Source organism: Lynx rufus, unplaced genomic scaffold (assembly GCF_022079265.1).
Source record: "Lynx rufus isolate CCGP_SWC_20201006 ecotype Redwood Valley unplaced genomic scaffold, mLynRuf1.p SCAF_8, whole genome shotgun sequence".
Lineage (NCBI taxonomy): Eukaryota > Metazoa > Chordata > Mammalia > Carnivora > Felidae > Lynx > Lynx rufus.
In genome coordinates this window covers 54,647,330-54,660,180 of record NW_025814896.1, presented here as the reverse complement: position 1 = coordinate 54,660,180, position 12,851 = coordinate 54,647,330, and the positions used below count along the sequence as shown (strand labels likewise).

The following is a 12,851-nucleotide window of genomic DNA, read 5'->3' as shown; positions in this document are numbered from 1 at the left end:
TCTGTGCTGCCCAGAGAGGGACACGCGCAGACAGACCCGGGTGAACGCTGAGATCTCTCCACGCTGCAGTTAGCATGCTACGCACATTCAGCCCTGCTAGCTTAGCAGTTCCTAACGTCCACTCATCAAATTACATGTACCAACCTGGTTGTTTTCAGATTTTTCCTCTGAATTCTGCAGTATTTTTCTTCTTCTTTTACTTTGAGAGAGAGAGAGAGAGAGAGAGAGAGAGAGAGAGAGAGAGAGACAGAGAGAGGAAGGCCGAGTCGGGGAAGGGCATAGAGGGAGAGAGAGAATCCTGAGCAGACTCCTTGCTGTCCACACCGATCCCACCTTGGGGCTTGAACCCATGAACTGTGAGACCATGACCTGAGCTGAAATCAAGAGTCGGATGCTTAACCGACTGAGCCACCCAGGTGCCCCCCTACAGTATTTTTCTTAGCAATTCAATAATACACATGCAAAGCAGAAAGCCAATCTTTAGAACTACAAGTGGGTTTCAATATTTTATTAAAATAGCATATATTTAACCACCGTTAACCAAGAATACGTTAACTTTGTCCCCCCACCCCCACCCCAAATACGCAGCACAACACAGTAGTGATTTCGAATATCCTTGATCGTGATAACCAACAGAAGTATTTCAAAGTCCAGTTTGCAACTAAAAACGAGACCTTGGAAAAATTCTGAATTAAAAGAAACATAAAGCCCTCAAACAGAATTCTTTTATCCGCCTGAGGAATAAATGCCGGTGTGCCACCCAACTGACAACACTGCTTAAGTTTGCGTTTTTTTTCTTTATGCATAGTACAACGTCTCATTTATAAGTACCCACTTTTATAAATAAAATTGGCATTTTCACCCCATTTAATGTTCCTTTTCAGCTTCACAAAGAAACCAGTAAATAAAACTGTCAACGACAGTCACAACATATGCTCTTGTAGCAAGATAAAAAACGTGAAAATACGCAAAGATGCATCTACGCTATTTTACATAAAAAGACAGATTTTAAAAAGTGCAAGGCAAAATTTGCAGTTTTTGGAGGGGAGTTTTTAGGCACATCCATTTCTTTAAAGCAAGCTTCAGAATGAAATTCCAGTTTGTTCTTCATGACACCTGTTTTAAGTCTTTCCTTTAAAAAAAAAAAAAAAAAAAGAAGAAGAAGAAGAAAAGAAGAAAAATACATCCCATCAAGTGTGAAACAGGGAGTCTCCCGTCCGGAGAAGTGAGGTTTTCAGTTATGGCGTGTCCGTCCTTTTTTTATCCTTGCGGGCTTTGGTTTGGGGATGTATTGATTATTTGCCTGGTACTCGAGTTCTTTGCGGAAGTAGTGGATAGCTTTGTTTAAACCTTCCTCCAGCGGGACCTGTTTAAAGAGAAAGAGAACAGGAGGCAAGGTCACTGTCAAGAAACAGCCTACCTTCCTGGGGAAGCAGGAAGGAAGTGCTGACATGGGGTCTGCCCTCTGGAGGCACACTCACAGCACCGTGCCACCACCCTGGATGCTGCTTTCACGGATTCAGCCACGTGTGTGTGCAAGTTTACAAGAGCAGGCTGCATCGTGGGCTCCCATTTCCCCCCGTAACAGAAGACAACACATGAAAGGAGAAGCCGTGTAACAGCCTGGAGAAAACCCTACATCTTGTCTGCCCAACCACGCCTGCGCCCAAGAAAACCACCAAGGGCCTTTGTCAACAGGGCAGCGTCGGGCCCGCGCACTCACCACGGGCTCCCATGCCAGCATCATCTTCGCTTTTCTAATGTCAGGTTTTCTTTTCTGTGGGTCATCCTGGGCTTCGGAGAGAAACTGAATCTCACTTCCACTTCCTGAATTGTTGAAGAAAAAAGAAAGGTAAGAGAATCACAAACCACTCTGGGTGTGACTTCTGCTATACACCTCAAAGCAACATCCCATCTGTGCAGTGAATAAGGGAGCACATCGCAGAACACATTTCTCACGGAGTCACTGAGCCACGTGAGGAACTGTACCTCTGGTCCTACGAGAGCTTGGTGAGAGGCGGTTACTCTGCCTCCACAGGCCTGAGAGGAAGGACAGGGCCTGTTCTAGCTGCCAGCTCCAGGGCAGACCAGCCACCATCAGCGAACATAGCAGGCATGCCCACAGGGTCCGACTCCGAAGTAAGTAAAAATGGTGAATGGGGAGTGTGGTCATCTGTGATGCCGATGGCGCCAGTGAGCCACATCTGAGGCATCCATGTGCCACAGGAGCGCCGTCAACTCGTTTAACCAAGTAGAGTGCAGGAGGAATGACCGTGGGCCAGTCCCGGGCTGATGGCTTATGGAAGACCTGACCATTTATTCACCTGCAGGTGTGAGCTCTGAGCCAACACATAAGCTGTCCAGCTACCCTGCTGAGGAGATCACATGCAGAAGGACAGAGAACCTGGCTTGTCCCGCATCCTAGCAGGGCCCCTTCCCTGCTGGCCAGCAGAATGAAGCCACACCAGGGGCCATCGGCAAGACCTGCAGAAGAAACCCCCAGCAGAGGCCAGCCCCGATCACAGATCCGTAAACAAATAGGATGGTTGTTGTTTTAAGCCTCTGCAGTTTGGGCTGGTGTACTTACTACTCAGCCTTTCACAGAACCACAGAGGATCTTGTCAAAATGCAGATTCTTATCCAGAAGACATGGGTGGTGTGTGTGATTCTCCACTTCTAACAAGTATCCCATGGGCCCCACTTGGGGTAGAGGTTCTGAATGGTCTAGATCCCAGACAAGCTGTTATCTGAGTACATCCCTTCCCTACTTGGGTAGAGATGGGCAGACCCAGAGTGGGAAGGCAGGGGGAATAGAGCTAGGGGAGGCAACTGGGGCTGTGAGATCCTGCAATTTACGTCTGAGGAAGGTCAGCTCCCATCCTGTACAACTGTCTGGAGCTGATTAGAACATGCTGGTAGATGACAGCCCCATGCCAGGAAGGACAGCCCTGAAGAATCAGCACACCCAAGTGTGGGGTCTGAACAGGCAAGGCACTTCAGAACATCCTATGTTAGGCTTACCCCAGGTCTAACCACTCCAGTCTAGTTGTGTCTTGACTCAAATTTCTCGATCAACTATGGAAAACAGGCACCCACTATGAGCCAGACTTCCCAGAGCTCCAGTAAGCGTGCCGAAATGAGGACAGGCTTGCCCAGTGCACACTTGCAGCCCAAGGGCTGGCTGAAGATACACGAGCTTCTTACAGCTTTTAGAGTACGCCCTTGACTAGGGCTACTCCCAGTGTCTACGCTGCCTCCAGTGGGTGATGGCCAGGTTGGCCAGAGCTGTAAAGAGCTTGAAATCGCCAACAGGTTCTGTCAGAAACATGCAAGCTGGTGTCACTCCCTCTTGGACCTCCAAAATCCCCTTCTCATCACTGTCAGTGATGACTGTTTGGACACCAAACAATCGTCACCTGTGCAGCGCTCCACCAGAACCGTGTCTTGAGCCCTGGGAACAAGCGCTTCCTCCTGCTCCACCCCGACCTGCTGACGCAGCTGTGACCACAACCCATCTCCTTTCCCACGCCCCTTGGTCTTTATCTTCCCATTACTTAATTAAAGAATCAGAAAACAATTAAGTGTTCCTGATAAAGTTCTGCTTTTTAACCAATTCAATTAGCTTGTATTAATTACACATTTTTTAGTCAAGGTGTTATTAACTGATAGCGTGAGTGCTGCCAATTTCACTCAGCACGGTGTTTGTCCTACTTACCAACAAGGTTTTTAATTAACTGAGCAAATTCTAGGATTGTGTGTTCTTCTGGGTTCCCCTAAGGAAGAAACGGTTGCTGATTAGAAGTGTAATCCCAACAGCAGAGATCTCTACCACTCAAACTGCATGTAGATCTTCAAAGCATCCACGGGCTAACTCTGGCATCTTAGAAAGTCACCAGGCTCCTGCCTCTTCCTGTTTCATCAGGTGCTTAACTGATCGGGATGCTGACTAATCCCTCCAGCAAAGTACTAAATTGTACCGAGTACTGCTTTTGTCCTCCAGACTTTCTGTTAACAAGAACACCCTTCAGCTAGGTGAAGAGCATCTAATAAGGACATACACGTTACCTGGCCTAGAAGACCAGGACAATTTCCGTATCTAACATTACTATAACTGCGTTGTCACTTTGCATAAAAGTTTGGTGCTGCAAATTAGCTCTCCTAAGACAATATATTTCCCTCTGGATGCACTGTGTTAACAATTTCAGTAATAATGGATTTGCAAACTTGCACAAGGAAGCTGTAACAGAAATGAAATGCACTCACGGATGAGGGCTCTGGGCAAGCCAGAGGGAAAGACTCGATGTGGTTTATAAAGTGAGCTTGCTTTTGGGGGCTTTAAGGAAAATCATGTTCTCCTTTCTTTTCCTTTCCTATTCCTGCTACTATCTATCTATCTATCTATCTATCTATCTATCTATCTATCTATCTAGAGTGCACACACACAGGCAGGGATGGGGGGTGGAGAGAGAGAGGGAGAGAGGGAGAGAGAGAATTCTAAGCAGGCTCTGTGCTGTCAGCACAGAGTCCGACCCAGGGCTCGAACCCACAAACCATGAAATCATGACCCGAGCTGAAAGAGTTGGACGCTTAACCAACTAAGCCACCCAGGTGCCCCCCAATCCTGCTACTTTTATTTGCCACCTCCTCTCCATCATAAGAGACCACCATCAAGTTTGGCAATTTCATATCCTAAATATGCTGCACTCCCAACTTCCTGGTCTGGTCGAAGCTAGAAGGAAAGAGAGGTAGGAAGGGACCCTGGTCTTACATATGAGCACAAAGGAAGGACTAATTAGCAGAGTGGAGTGATAGGAACTTGGGAGGGAGGGGCCTTGTCTATGTCAGGACTACTGGCAGACATTTTTCAGACTTCAGGGAAGACAGGTTTCTATAAGAGATGGGAGTTCCCAAATGGCCCTGTGCAAAGCCACATAACCCCCAGAAAAAAAGCAGGAAGGAGCTGGGTATCTTAAGACAAGATTGGTTACTTTAGGAGGGCGATAACTGACAACATGCACATTTTAAAGGGTCTGGAGCAAAAACCCAGGATGAGGGTGGCATGGCCTTTAAAGTATCAGGTAAGCAAATGCTCAAAAGACACTGAGGCTCACAAGACGTGTCTCATTCTATTTTTAACTTCACGTTTCTTCAAAAGTACATGAAGGTAGCCCTACGTAGGCCCTTGCAGCAACTGGCCCCCATGATCGGTCAACAGCCAGACAAGGGAGTGACGTCTCCATGTCTCCTATTTGGTCAGAATTCCCTCCAAACTCAGGGAGACAGGAACTCTACAGCTTGACTGCTGGTTACAAAGAAAAGTACAAGGAAAGGTTTTTGAGGGAAGTGGTTTCAAGAAATAAGCAGGCATGACCACTCCTGTGCAGGAAGCAGGAAGAGGTGGTTTGGGAGAAGCACCTGAAACAGACTCTAAGTCTTGTCAAGGTGAGGCCATGGCTCCAAAGAAGCTACTGTCAGGGGCCATAGGCAGAACATCTTGAATGATGGACAGTATACACTGGACAAGATGGAATGAGGGTGCCTGGGTGGTCAGTTGGTTAAAGTGCCCAACTTTGGCTCAGGTCATGATTTTACGGTTTATGGGTTCGAGCCCCATGTTGGGCTCTGTGCTGACAGCTTAGAGCCTGGAGCCTGCTTCAGATTTTGTATCTCCCTCTCTCTCTGCCCCTATCCTGTGCGCGCGCTCTCTCTCTCTCTCTCAAATAAACATTGAAAAAAAATTAAACAAGATGGAATGAAGCCATTCAGAAGACAGCAAGCAAGAGGGTAGGGGGACTCCAGACATGAACATGAACTCTGGCTGAGAGCTGGGGAGGAGACTCAGAGGGTCTGACCTTGCCCTCCAAATCCTTGGAAAGCTATCACACTGTACAGCCATCAGACTAGCTGTGAATGGTCCCCACGCTGGGAAGTAAGGCCAGTGGGTAGCTCACAGACACCAAGATTATAGTTCCAAATAAGTGCTTCCTGCCAATGAAGTGCTCTGAAGGGAAGCACGTTCACCAAGCAGAAAACCATGGGGCAAAACCACCTTCTGATCCCTCCAACAGACAGACTCTGGGACCATGGGAAGCAATGAAGGAAGAAGCAACAAAGGTGCTCGGGGCAGTCAGTTGAACTATAGATGTGATCAGAAACTGGGAAACTTTAACAACTTCTGTGATCTGACTCTCACTTAAAAATGTCTTACAGAGAGTAGATTTATTATGTCAAACAATGAAGAAAGGAATGCACACAAAAAATTGTCCATCTACAGCCACAAAGGCTGTCACACATTTTTAGACCCAGGCCATTCAGGATGACAGAGGTGGGTGAGTGTTGTTGTTGTTGTTTTATTAAAAAAAAAAATTTTAACATTTATTTCTGAGAAATAGAGCGTGAGCGAGGGAGGAGCAGACAGAGAGGGAGACACAGAATCTGAAGCAGGCTCTAGGCTCTGAGCTGTCATGACAGCACACAGCCCGCCTCTGGGCTCGAACCCATAAACTGTCAGATCATGACCCGAGCCGAAGGCAGACGCTTAACTGACTGAGCCACCCACGCGCCCCACGAAGGTGGGTGAGTGTTTATCATGCCATTCATCCATGCCTTGCAGACATTTTACTCCTTTGCAAACTCTTACTTTGTGTTTATTTTTTCCTCTGTTATTCAGCAGGTAATACACACGTATGGCCTACGTGTGCTGCTGGGAAATATAGCACAGCCTGCTGCCCTGCATGGTTTTACAAAAGCAAGGAACTCTAACATGACCTGGGGGGCATGGAAGGGGCGGACGTACTCACCAGGTTGACGGGGCTGCTGACGTTGCTGTTCATGAGAGCCACGAGACCATTCACCAGATCGCTGGAAAAGACGGGAAGGCAGGGTCAGGCGTCGCCTGCTATAGTGCCCAGGTGCCCTGCAGACCCACCCCATCTCCCGGAAGAAAACCAAAACCCAAATGGAAAACCAACAGTCAAAAGCAAAATCCTGCAAATCAGCAGCGTTGAGAATGCTGTACTCATGGATGATGACATGATGTCTGGGATTCGCTGTCAGTGTGTGGGGGACAGACGGCCAAACAGGATGGAAGCTGACTGATGGGCCTACGTGCTCTACTTCTGTATATTTCTGGAACACTTCAACGATTAAGCGATAAAATAAAATAGGCGTACACCCCAAAAGATGGTGTTTCTACAGCTTCTGATGAAAAGTCCATGTTTAATGTGAACCATGTAGCTGGCCCATGTGAAAAAGCAATGATTCAAAAAAAAAAAAAAATAAAAGACCCACTGAAATGAGAGCACTCCAGTATGTAATTCTCATACTGGCAAATCACAGATAAAGCCAAACAATGCACGTTGAAATAAACCGGACCACTGCTGCCGCCCCTCAAACTTCACTTTGCCACCTCCCCCCGCCCCACCCCCCCCAGACTCCTCGCATGGAACGGTCAGGGGATCTGGATGTTTCAGATGGATCGTGACCGACTGGGCCATGAAGGTGAAGAGAAGTAAGCAAACTTTCGCTTACCAAGGTTTGGTTCTTATTTTCAGAGGCTTTAAAGTGTGGCTCTGTTAAAAAAAAGTTACTTCGTAAAAATGACACCTCACTGTGGCACACAAGCACTTGTTCTACGTCTACTTTCATCGGCTGTGCTGCTCAGGAGATGTTTAAAGTTCTGCTCTGGTGATCCAAAGGCAGTCTATGTTGAAACCTTCCCCTCCTCCTCTGTCATTACCAGCAAGGAGCAGGTTGCCAGGGTCAATTTCCAAAAGAAAACCTGTTTTTGCTTTCCTTTTCATTGGGGAAAAAAAAAAAAATCTGGGGGGTGGGATATTTAGCAAACTATTTTCTGAATTTTTGTCTCTGACGATTGAGTATTTTATGTGAACATGCCTCAAGTCCGTTCCACTCTCATAGGTCAAGCACAAATACAAGTAACTGCTGACTTTGGATGACTTTTCTAGAAACTGACAAAAAGTCACTTCATCATGATGGCAGTAATTATTATATTACATCACAACACGTCTCTCATGGCATTGGCCACTACATAACTCGTAAGAAGACGTTAAAAGCTGCCATTCCATAGCATCCACAATCATTTTTTGAACTGAAGTGGGGTGGGGGAGGGAGGGCCCGCATTAAACTGGAAGGCAACGGACTCGTGCAGTCATCCTCGTGGCAGGGACACGCATCTTTTATGTAATAAGCTGGCAACTTTTAAGGTCAAAATTGCATAGATCACACTTTTAACCTGAAGCTCTTTGAAAGTGTCATTTTGACAAAGTGACTTTAAAAAAAAAAAAAAAAAAAAAAAGCATGACTTTCTTGTGTGAATGAGGCCGTAACCTGACCGTGAAAACATCAGACCCAGTCATGCCAAGATGTGAATGTGTATGGTATGATCACCTGGACCTCAGAAACCATGAAATGTCGCTTCAGGGCAACTGTGGATTTTGGAAAGTTAACTTAGTACAGTAAGCACAGACTCAGACGTTGCACATTTTTAACTGCAAAGTAAACAAATTCTCAGTTTCTAAAAAACAGCTTGGTAAAAATAGCAAAACTGTAAGTTATCTGCCTCAGCGGGGTCTTGAATAACAAAAATTGGAAGTCAGGAGAGCTGTTTGCCCGAGCTTGCTACAGCCATCGGAGCACACACCGTGGGCACGTTTGGTCCTGAGCTGGCATGGTGTCCGTATGTGCACCATTGAATTCTTAAAATATTTTAATCACTGGCGGAAGAGGTATGAGGCTATTTTAAATGAATTTTGTATCTGCTGCCTTTGAAATAATGAGCACGGCGAAAAAGATCCAGTTCTAACTGCTCTGTTACTGCACAGTCTCAATGACAGTTCACGAGCTGTCACCGCTGGAGACGTTTGGGGGCCACCGGTGAGGTGGCTCCAGGAAATGCCAGGAACTGCAGGACTCCCTCACAATGTGCACAGGCTGGGGGGTGGGCGAAGGCAGGTGGGATGAAAGTGTGTTATTAGGAAAGATGGTGCTCGATACCCAGAGGTCCAATTAAGATGGTCCGGATACAGAAATGTAGCATGATGAATTTTCTCTGAGCGCATGGTTCCTGGGGTAAGTGCTTTGAAATGAAAACAACCCTGAAGGAGTGGCTGCTGCAAATTTCCTGGTTAAATCCTTCTTAAGAGTATCTGGGCAACAAAATGTACCAGTTATATTTTACTCCCAGGCTTTGTGTCCTGCTCGGCAAGACACTCAAGGCCAGGGAGGAAAAAAAACAAAAAACAACAACAACAAAAAAAAACCACTGACCATGATGTATGTTTATTCATAGCTTTCTTTTAGACTAAATGTGAAAATTAACAAATACTTTCGGGGGAAAAAAAAAATCTACGGTAGTTGTTTTAATTTTGTTTAAAAGACTATTTTTTTTCCTAGAAGTTCTATTTTTCAAAGAGACTTCCACCCAGGACTCTCACATAATCAGACAAAAGTCTATGGGGTTGCTCTGGCCAAGATGGCCCAGACCTGTGCCCACCCCCCACCACCCCATCACCGCTGTAGAACCCCTGGGATGGCCTCGGGACACACCAGGAATAGCATTTTCCGAATGACAGGCATCCCAGGGTATTTGCATTGAAAAGTGAAAAATACAGGGTACCCAGATGCAGAGCTGGATTTTACGAGGATTTAGGATATCAGAAACTAATAAAGAACTCATAGTAACCATGTCATGTGGGAAAATATTTTGGTATATCCAACTGTTTATAAAGTACTCTCTTCCCAGAACCCAAGCTGCATTTTAAAATGTCACCAACTGAACTGACTGACAAGAAAACTAGACATATGAGGATTAACAAGAAAACGATAAAAATTACCACGTGAGACTATTCAAGAAAGTTCTCAAATGTGTTTTTTTCCGTTCCAGCATAAAATCTGACCTGAGGACAGTCTACCTTATCTTTCCCTTAATGAGGACAGTCTCACCCGCCCCAGAAAGCCACATTTCAAATGGGTCTGATTTTAGCACCTGTAGGTTTGCTGGATGATTAAGGCCATCTCTCCAATTGGTGTGAACCGGAAATCAAGTCGCCCTCAGAACTGGGCAAGTTTCCCTATGAAACACTAGGTGGCAGTAAAAGATTAGCACATGAGTCATAAAAGTCTGGGACTTACTTGCAAAAAAAAAATTAAAGATTTTAAACGTGGGGCTTGAACTCGCAACGCCGAGGTCAAGAGTCACATGCTCCACCAACAGAGCCAGGCAGGCGCCCCTAGAATTTTAGCTTTTAAACAGAGAACCCTAAGGGCTTTCCATCTGAAAATTAAAACGGACTTTTAACCGAGCCACGACAGAGATGTGACAATAATTAACGTATAAAACAGACACAGGCTGTTTGGGCCGCACCACCTCTGCCGGAAGCGGCCCAGCTGCCTTACCTGACATACTGGAATGCTCTCGTCTGCGACCCGGATCCGTACACCTAGGAGGAAAGCAACAGTCAGGCTGCCCGAGAAAACCACACTGCGATGGGAAAACGGGGTTCCTGAGAACTCCAGGGGCACAGACTGACCTCAGAACTGACAGCGGAGGGGCAGTGATGCGACAACTCACTCTGTACTTCAAAATAATGCCCCAACACGAGAATGTGCACATACACACGTGTCAAGTCTGTCCTCCAGAGTCGGCAGCGGAAGGAGTTGCTTCTACTGCGGTCTTGTGATGGGTCATGGATTACGTTGGGTTCTGGGGCCTCTGCGTCCAGCAGGGTGACGGACACGCATAAGCAGTGAGCAGTACATGTAACAGTCCACCCCGACTGCCCATCAGAACAGCTGGTGCTCAGACCAGTCACAGAATCTCTGGGGAGGAGGCGGCAGGCACCTCGGTATGTTTACAACCAGTTCCCCAGGCGATCCTAATGTGCAGCCAAGTTTGAGAACCACCCAGGAAACTCTGGATAGGAGACAGAGGTGGCGGGAGAGAGGAAGGGGAGGGCTTCAACGCTCCATTTGTGTCCCCTGCATATCGTCATGTCTCCGGGCCTCCACTGGGTTCCTTTCCTCCACCGCTACAGACCCCCTTGTCTAAACGTCCCCTCCTTGTGACACTTCTCTGGCTCGTTCTCCAGGCCAGAATGAACGACTCTGCCCTTGATGCTCAGCCATTCACACCGTTCCTCTAGACTCTCTCCGCCACTCACACCAGCTTCCTAGGCTGTGGGCTCCTGGGCACAGGCGCCATGTCTGACTCACCCGTTCCCTGCTGTAGCACACACCACCAGTGCTCCATGAACATGTGCCGAACAGTAACCTTGTAATAAGCTCTGCAGTTTACAACCGCTTAGAATGAAGAGATGGACACAGAAGGCTCTTTGAAGCACCCCCTACAGTCACAGAGAAGGAAGGAGCCACAGGGCTTTTGTTTGCCTGCTTGCGGTGGGACGGTGGCAGTGGGGAGGATGAACCGCCTTCTGGGACAGCCTGATTTCCAAGCCGGAACAGAACAACACCGGCGCCTCCTGCCACAGGCCGCCTGATGCCAAAGAGGAGCTGGAGGCCAAGAGCCCCACAGTCCACACCAGCCTCCTGGCCTTGCTTCCCAACAGGGCTATGCAGGGCTCGGGCCGCCGGACTGGAGAAGCAAATGGGAAGGGACAGGTAAAGGGAGAAAAGCATGCCTCACAGGCACCTGCCTTTTTCTTTCTTTAAAAGGTTTATACCTGAATAAACATTTGCATATACCAACGTCAAAGGGGCATCAGATTGACCTACTGGGGCGAAGGCCCTCCCAGCGAGAAAAGCCCAGGGAACTGATTTAGGGAGTCTTCTGTCTACAAGACACAAAACATCAAAGAAAGAGGAGTGCACCTCTCAGAAGCAGACCCACCCTTTCCGGGCAGTTCTGCCTGAACCCAAAGCCTTGGTCTTGCTGGCCCTTCTGCTACATTTGGGCAAGTGAGAAAGGAAACCTCGGGCCCAGTAAGTAGGAAGTAGAATTGGGAGTGGGGGAGGGCCATCCACTACTGCAATGCTGGCTCGTCCCCCTTGGAAATCCACCTCCATCCGAGGGGTCCTGCAGGTGTGACGTCCGTAGTATTTTTCGTACAACCTCATTACAGATGGGGTCATGGAAGCTCAGAGCGCTGCAGTGACCGGCATCCAGGAGAGCAAAGTCTACCCTGACTCCAAGTCCGGGGATTTTTTTTTTTTTTTTAATTTTTTTTTTTCAACGTTTATTTATTTTTGGGACAGAGAGAGACAGAGCATGAATGGGGGAGGGGCAGAGAGAGAGGGAGACACAGAATCGGAAACAGGCTCCAGGCCCCGAGCCATCAGCCCAGAGCCCGACGCGGGGCTCGAACTCACGGACCGTGAGATCGTGACCTGGCTGAAGTCGGACGCTTAACCGACTGCGCCACCCAGGCGCCCCCGGGGATCTTTTTCCTACCCCACCGCATCAGTAATTTCAGAACGGCCTGTAGCTTCAGCTGTCAGCGATGGCCTACCAGTTGGCACTGAGCCATTCTCCCATCTCATTATAATGTGATCCGATTTAGACGACCCCCCTCAACCCGAGTGACCGCATCCTCAATGCATAGGTTTGCGGATGTGAAAGCTGTACTGTTGGTTGTTGGCCATGTACCTGCCGCTCCCGGCTTGTGGAGTCAACACGGAGGGTGCAGACACTCCTCTCTGCCTGCACCTTCCCGCCGCCCCTGGTCAGGTCCCTGCGACAGTGGGTCAGGTGGTCTGCTGCCACGTGCCAGCAACACGCATAGAAGCCCACTGCACGTGCAGAGCGGCAACGGCCTTCAACGTGCCTGGCTGCAGGCATGGTCTCTACTCCCACGAGCCCTCCGTCCCCCTGATGG

General features: G+C 47.9%; 1 protein-coding gene across 2 annotated transcripts in view; it reads right to left on the bottom strand.

Moving 5' to 3' along the window:
• Window positions 1–574: 574 nt before the first annotated feature.
• The window catches only part of UXS1 (UDP-glucuronate decarboxylase 1), a 96,148-nt gene continuing 83,871 nt past the window's right edge, over window positions 575–12,851 (bottom strand). For both annotated transcript variants that reach the window (XM_047068645.1, XM_047068646.1), the window contains exons 11-15: window positions 10,417–10,460; window positions 6,801–6,861; window positions 3,716–3,773; window positions 1,724–1,827; window positions 575–1,366 (exon numbers count right to left, since the gene is read on the bottom strand). In XM_047068645.1, coding sequence (XP_046924601.1) covers window positions 1,235–1,366; window positions 1,724–1,827; window positions 3,716–3,773; window positions 6,801–6,861; window positions 10,417–10,460 — 399 coding nt within the window. In that variant the 3' untranslated portion in view covers window positions 575–1,234. The remainder of the gene's footprint in view (window positions 1,367–1,723; window positions 1,828–3,715; window positions 3,774–6,800; window positions 6,862–10,416; window positions 10,461–12,851) is intronic.